At 47.2% G+C, this 6,539-nt stretch overlaps 1 protein-coding gene across 1 annotated transcript; it reads left to right on the top strand.

Moving 5' to 3' along the window:
* The first annotated feature begins 850 nt into the window (after window positions 1–850).
* Window positions 851–2,231, top strand: LOC124658926 (reticulon-like protein B9). Its single transcript, XM_047196910.1, has 5 exons — window positions 851–968; window positions 1,090–1,270; window positions 1,515–1,656; window positions 1,755–1,824; window positions 1,941–2,231. The coding sequence occupies exons 1-5, from the start codon at window positions 881–883 to the stop codon at window positions 2,159–2,161; spliced, it is 702 nt and encodes a 233-aa protein (XP_047052866.1). The 5' UTR covers window positions 851–880; the 3' UTR covers window positions 2,162–2,231.
* Window positions 2,232–6,539: the final 4,308 nt, after the last annotated feature.

Here is a 6,539-nt window from a genome sequence, read left to right as displayed (position 1 = left end):
ACGCAGTTTATCTACCGATGCAGTTACGCTATGTTCATGGTCGTTTCTCCAAAGTGTGGAGTATCGGAACTTGTTTATCGGGACATATTTATGGAGGTTTCTAGACGATTGGTGGATATGGCGATGTATTTTTTTAATCCAACATAGATGACGGCGTAATCTACGGATTGGTCATCCATCACTAGAGGTGCCTTAGTAGTTTCTGTGATAAATACTTCTAGTGCCTTATGGTTTTTATTATGTAGTTTGATACTTTTGGATTCGGCGGTTGTGTGCATCCTTGTTATGTCGAGACCGAGTGTAATGTTTTAAAAAATTAAATAATAAAGTGTTGGTTATTAAAAAATGATCAACACTAGAATCAAAGATGAAGCGAAAGCTTGGATCCTAGCCGAGGAAACAATTGAGAAATGTAATATGGGAGAGTAGGCCCCCTTTTGAAGTCCTAGGGCTTGTCCTGGACAATTTTTTCTTAAACATTCTTCTCTATTAATGAAAATGATAAATCTTTCGCTTTGTTTAAAAAAACTAATTGGTCTATAATACCGGAAGGATGTAGTGATTTAAATTACCCGCTGAACAAAGGAGTTATTTGTAGGGCAAGAAACGCATGTTTCATCCAGCCAACAAAACAAACCGACTATGGTTCTGCAGAATCCGGAATCACAAGGCTTGGATCAGATCCCAACACCAAAAGGCACAGGGACACCAAAGTATCAAAGGAAAGCTAGCCCTGAGCCTAAGTTATGCTTTGCTCTTTCCCTTGAAGATTACCAACGTATTTTTTTTTTCAATCCTATATATGCAAAGCTGAATAAATCGAAAAACAACAACAACCTCAATAGCAAGTTGGATCGAAAAACCTCAAACCAGCACCAAAATGGTAACTGGAGGGTCGCACGGGCACAGGGCGCCGAGGCTCTTCGGCAGGGAGAGGCCTCTCCATGCCGTCCTAGGTGGACGCCAAGGTGACCAGCAGGCCACAAATCTCGCAAAGCGCTAGATCGATCGATCAATCTTGGCTGTAATGAAAACGTTGCGGGAAAAGGATGTGAGCTTTTCTGAATTCGTTTGTGTAATGCATCGCAGCGGCGGACATCATCCTGTGGAGGCGGAAGGAGGTGTCGGCGTCGATCCTCGGCGCGGCAACGGCAGCGTGGGGCCTGTTCGAGGTGGCGGAGTACCACTTTCTCACGCTCGTGTGCTACGCGGCCATGATCGCCATGGTCACCTTCTTCCTATGGACCAACGCCTCCGCGTTTCTCAACTTGTACGTACTGCACCCATTTCTTCAGTCTTGCAGCTTTTGTTTCAGATATTGGAGTTTCAGTGTAATACACTCTAGCAACTTTCCCAGCCCAGCCCATGCAATACAAGGATTATAGCAAACAAATCTGGCCCAACCAATTAACATAAAATCAGCCCACCAAGCATTTACATTTAGTTTCGATATTATTCTGAATCGCGAGTCAGAAATAAGTTTTTTCAAGATGTCAACTGCAACCTTGATGCAGGCCGGTTCCAAGGATCCCGGAGATGGTCCTGTCGGAGAGAACCACGAGGCAGGTGATCCTGGGCCTGCACAGGAGGCTCAACTGGTTCGTGCACAAGCTCTACAACATCGCTTGCGGACAGGACCTGAAGATGTTCATCCTGGTAACCAGCTCACTCAGCTCAGGCACAAAAATTATCATCTATAAGCATACACATGTGAATGCCTGGCTGATATGTATCTGATACACATGTTACTGCAGACGGTAGTGTCTCTGTACATCGGGTCAGTGTTCGCGAGCTGCTTCAGCTCCCTCACCCTGCTCTACATCGGTAAGCAATTGACAGTTTCAGTTGCTTGCAGAAGTTTCAGAGATTGCTAGTTCTTCAGAATAGCAGAAACTTGAGAGATTGATCTATATCACTCTGGCTGTTTTGTGTTTTGGCAGTTGTGTTTTTCACCATGACGGTGCCAGCGCTGTACGAGCGTTACGAGCACGAGGTGGACCATCTAGTGGCGAGGGGCGCACACGACTTCAGGACCCAAGTCTCCCGGATGGACTCCGGCGTGCTCAGGAAGATCCCCAGAGGCAAAGGGGCTACCCACGCCCACAGGACGATGACGACGACGACTGATATCCACGGATGGCACCGTTCACAGGCTAGCTAGCTTAACCGCGCCAAAGATTCACCTGGTGAACAAGCAATCAAGCAAAGCTGTACATGGCTCGAGCTGCAGATATACATACATGTAGGTTCAGACTTCAGAATAAGACCTCGACCACAACACGCTGTACATGGATGGATGTCATCGAATCACACGCTACTCAAGATGTTCAGAAATGCACACATGTACTTAGTGTAGGTTCAGAACAACACCTGAATCGAAAAGAGAAACGCCGATGCGGCAAATATATATAATCATGCTCCGTGCCTGCATGCGTGCAACGACGACGGTGATTTGGTAAATCTTTCGAGGCGTGCGCTTTACGGTGGTGTGATATCTTCTTTCCATCATCTTGGTCTTCTTCCTTTTAGCCTTCTGTTGATGGATCGGTCGAATGCCATGGAACACATGGGCTCCACCATTAATGGGGACGACGGAGACATGCACCTGGCTATCTTCGGATATAGATTATGTTCCCTCCGGCTGAGGTAACCAGCAGTGTCTCGTGTCGTGTATCTGCCTCGCCAAGCTTGTTGCATGCCTACTGTTGATGATCTCATTTCTGACCTCTGAAGGATTGGATTGGACGCCTCCTCGCATGACCTACCTTTTGGTCGTCGTCTATCTGACCTCTTACTACATAATTAAGCATCTCCATCATGCCTGAAAAGATAAGGTAAAAGAAATGGGGATGACAACACTGACAAGGCAACACATCGATAGCACATCTCTCTCTCTGACTCTCTGTGTCTGTGTGTATCACCCGCACACTCGCCTATCAGAATTCAGACAACGGCATGCAGTGTTTTCTTAGGCCTAAAACCCTTCTGCCACAGCAGATGTTCATCATAAAACCATGGCGCCACCACTAGCGGTGTATACACTTTGCCGGACGAACCAGCACATGGTCAGCAAGCAGCTTTGCTTTGTGATGTCTTGTCCATGCACGGTTCGGTTCGGCCCACTAGCTAGCAGGAGGATACGTCAGGATCATGTTTTCGTGCGTGTGTTTTTCAAGACGAGAATGAAAGGAAGATTTTTAGGTCGGCCTGAAACGCACTGTCACGTCGGGGGGAAGATAGTTGTTCAGTTTGGAGCTATTAACCAATCCCCGTCTCGTGTGTTAGGTCGCCGGAACGGTCGGTCAATGTGCGCAACAAAGAGAATAATACACACGCAACTTATTGGTTAAGGTCGCCGTCGACGATGACGATGACAAGAGGAGCAGAAGTCTTGCTTTGGAGGATGATAGGCAAATAATTGGTACAGCTTAAGCGACACATTACATTACAGACTATTACAGATCACTTTTGGGGAGGGATCCCATTCCATCAGGGTCAAAATTGTGATGATCTGGTATGGATTCTTACTATGATCGCCATGTACACCTTCATATGGACCATGGATTCTGCGTTCCTCAACCTGTACTGCACCCATTTTCCAGTCTCACAATTCTTTTTGTTTCAAACGGAGGCAAAACTTTTGCCTCGTTCATTAATTAAGAAGAGAGTGCTTAGTTTTTAGAGAAAACCGAACTAAACCTACAACAACAGGGCCCACACAAGCAACACACGCACACACACATCCATAGTCAAAACAATAGGGTCGCGTCCACTTTAGCCAACACAAAAGACCACAAAGCGACATGAATGAACACTTCAAACATGACACTGCAACACCGCGCCGACAAACATAGGCCATGACAATAGGGTCACCCATCAATCAACTATGGATCTAGGGTAGGTAGCAACCAAGGTGGCGAGAAAATCGCACACATCTCGAGCCACAACAGCTCGGAGCACATCACTGTTAGGAACTACATGCGACTCAGGCGTGAGAGAAAGACTGCAACATCAACAACAACACACTTCTCAAAACCACCGGAGCCAAGATCACATCTATCCCTCGCTCTCAAGAGGCAGCCGACACAACAGGATGCGGCAACTGGCAGCGATTACTACGAGGAGAGAAACAATACGAGGAGAGAAACAACTGTAGAGATGCTGCTCCTCAACCACATATGACATCTTCTTAGCGGAGCCAAGAGGAAGCGAAGCCTGCATGGTGGCGAGCTCCGAACATGCCTCCGTCCGCTCCAAAAAAATCTACCTCCTCACGAATGGGGCGAGACGCCTTCACGACCAATTGAGTGAGCTTCATGCGCAGCAAGGCAAACTGGCGTTGATAGTAAACTCCTCGCAACACCTTGAAGAGGGCTTTGGCTGCGATGTTGCAGGCGACAAGCAAAAAGGAAAGAATCGCGAGTTCACCATACTCACAAGGAAATAAACATCAAGTCAGCCCACTAAAAATATCAACATTTAGCGTCGATTTTATTCTGAATCTTCTTTTTTTAGTTCTATGATGTCAACTGCAACTGCATGCAGGCCTATTCCAAGGTTCCCCGAGATGGTCCTGTCAGAGAGAACCAAGAGCAGGTGATCCTGGGCCTGCACAACAGGATCAGCTGGTTCGTGTGCAAGATATTTGCTTGCGGACAGGACTTGAGGATGTTCATCCTGGCAATCAATTCTCTTCACAAGAACAACAAAAATCGATTTCCCTAACATGTATAGATACATATCTATGTACTAGTAACATGCCTGGTTGATCTGATCCGTTTTGGGCACACATTTAACTGCAAACCTGTATACATGTATATTTCTGTATACTTCCTATATCGGCTCAGTGTTCGTGAGCTGCTTCAGCTCCCTCACTCTGCTCTACGTCGGTAAGCAATTGACAGTTTCACTAGCAGGAAGAACTTTCAGATATATATAAAGTCAGAGTAGCAGAAACTTGAGAAAGCGTTGTGTTACATCTGCGCGGCCACCGCACGTCGGCCGGATGGAATCAGGCGTGCTCACGGAGATCCCCAGAGTCAAAGGTGCCCATGCACATTGATGATCACCGATGCAAAGGTGTACATGGATGGATGAATGTCGTTGATATATCACACGCTAATCAAGTTATACAGAGATGGAGCTGCGCGCGCACATATAATACTACATGCATAGGTTCAGAATAAGACCTGAATCGAAAAGGCAAATACAATCATGCTGGGTACATGCGTGCAACGACGACAGTGATTTGGTAGATCTTTCGAGGCGTGCACTTTACGGTGGTCAGGTGTGGGCGTGGCCGTGTGGGTGATATCTTTCTTTCCATCGTCTTCTTCTTTTCGATCGAATGCCATGGAAAGAAAGGAAGAACACATGGGCTCCACCATTAATTGGGGCGACAGAGACACGCACCTGACTATCTTCGGATAGAGATTATATTCCCTCTGGCTGAGGTAACCAACAGTCGCGTGTCTGATCTGTTAGAATACATATACATGTACTAGTTACAGATAGACTAAGATTGTACGGATTTTCTTGTACTCCAAATCTCTCCCCTCCTTGTATCTCTTTATATACCCCTTGAGGGTCATGGCAATACTACAACAGATATTAGGGTTTTATAAATTTCTTCATGATCGTGTCGTGTATTTGCCTTGCCTAGTTGCCCCTGGTCTCTGGACGATGATCTCGTTCTCCTAAGATGACCTGCCTCGCAGAGTCGGTGAGTTCTTAGCATAAAACTATCCCATTTCAGCGAATATTCCGAAAGACTTATATTTTCGCGATAAAATGCTACCGTTTTAGTGCAATTTTTTTTGCAATGTACGCTACTTGAGTTAATGGCAGTCAACCTCAGCAAAGTTAGCCCGTTTTTTCAAGAACATGCAAGCTGCATGTCTTCTGCATTAAGATAGAAAACAACGAACATGATACAAGCCACGAATGGCGAACACTCCACGCACGCCCCCTCAAGCCACGAACCATGCCCGACTGCTTACAACACACCTTCAAACACCACACAACGAAGGCTTGCATTGCCCAACCTCTAGCCGCAATGGCGAAGAGACTAGGCATAGAGCAACAAGGCCGTGTCACTACTAGAACCGGCAGCCTCACTACCACGACCCTTACCCAAGATGTCACGGGTCAGCGTACTGTCCACCTCAAAGGGCCTAGAGGATCGGCCAGTGCCCGGCAGGACCTGACTACCTTGGAGAAAGACGCAGTGTAGGAAACACCAGCGAAGGAAAACATTGCGCCCTAGGAACTTATGCTCTAAGCAGCAACCACATGCAACTGCCTTCAAGGACTCCACGAGCAACCCACACAGCGCCTACAAGGTCAAAACGGCACCGTGATGTCGCCGCCGCCCAATCCGGAACACCGGATCTGGAGTTTCCCTGTTGCTTGTGGCGGGGGAGGGGAGCGCGATGGCGTCCATGACAATGCCCCCAAGGAGGATTCGGCGCCCACAGTCGTCGCCATTGTCAGCAAATTAAATGCGAAGCTTTCGCCGGTCAGGGGGGCGCCACCGCCAC

The sequence above is a fragment of the Lolium rigidum genome, chromosome 6, assembly GCF_022539505.1.
Source record: "Lolium rigidum isolate FL_2022 chromosome 6, APGP_CSIRO_Lrig_0.1, whole genome shotgun sequence".
Lineage (NCBI taxonomy): Eukaryota > Viridiplantae > Streptophyta > Magnoliopsida > Poales > Poaceae > Lolium > Lolium rigidum.
Note: the sequence above shows the minus strand (reverse complement) of the source record. Positions and strands in the feature narration are given on the sequence as shown.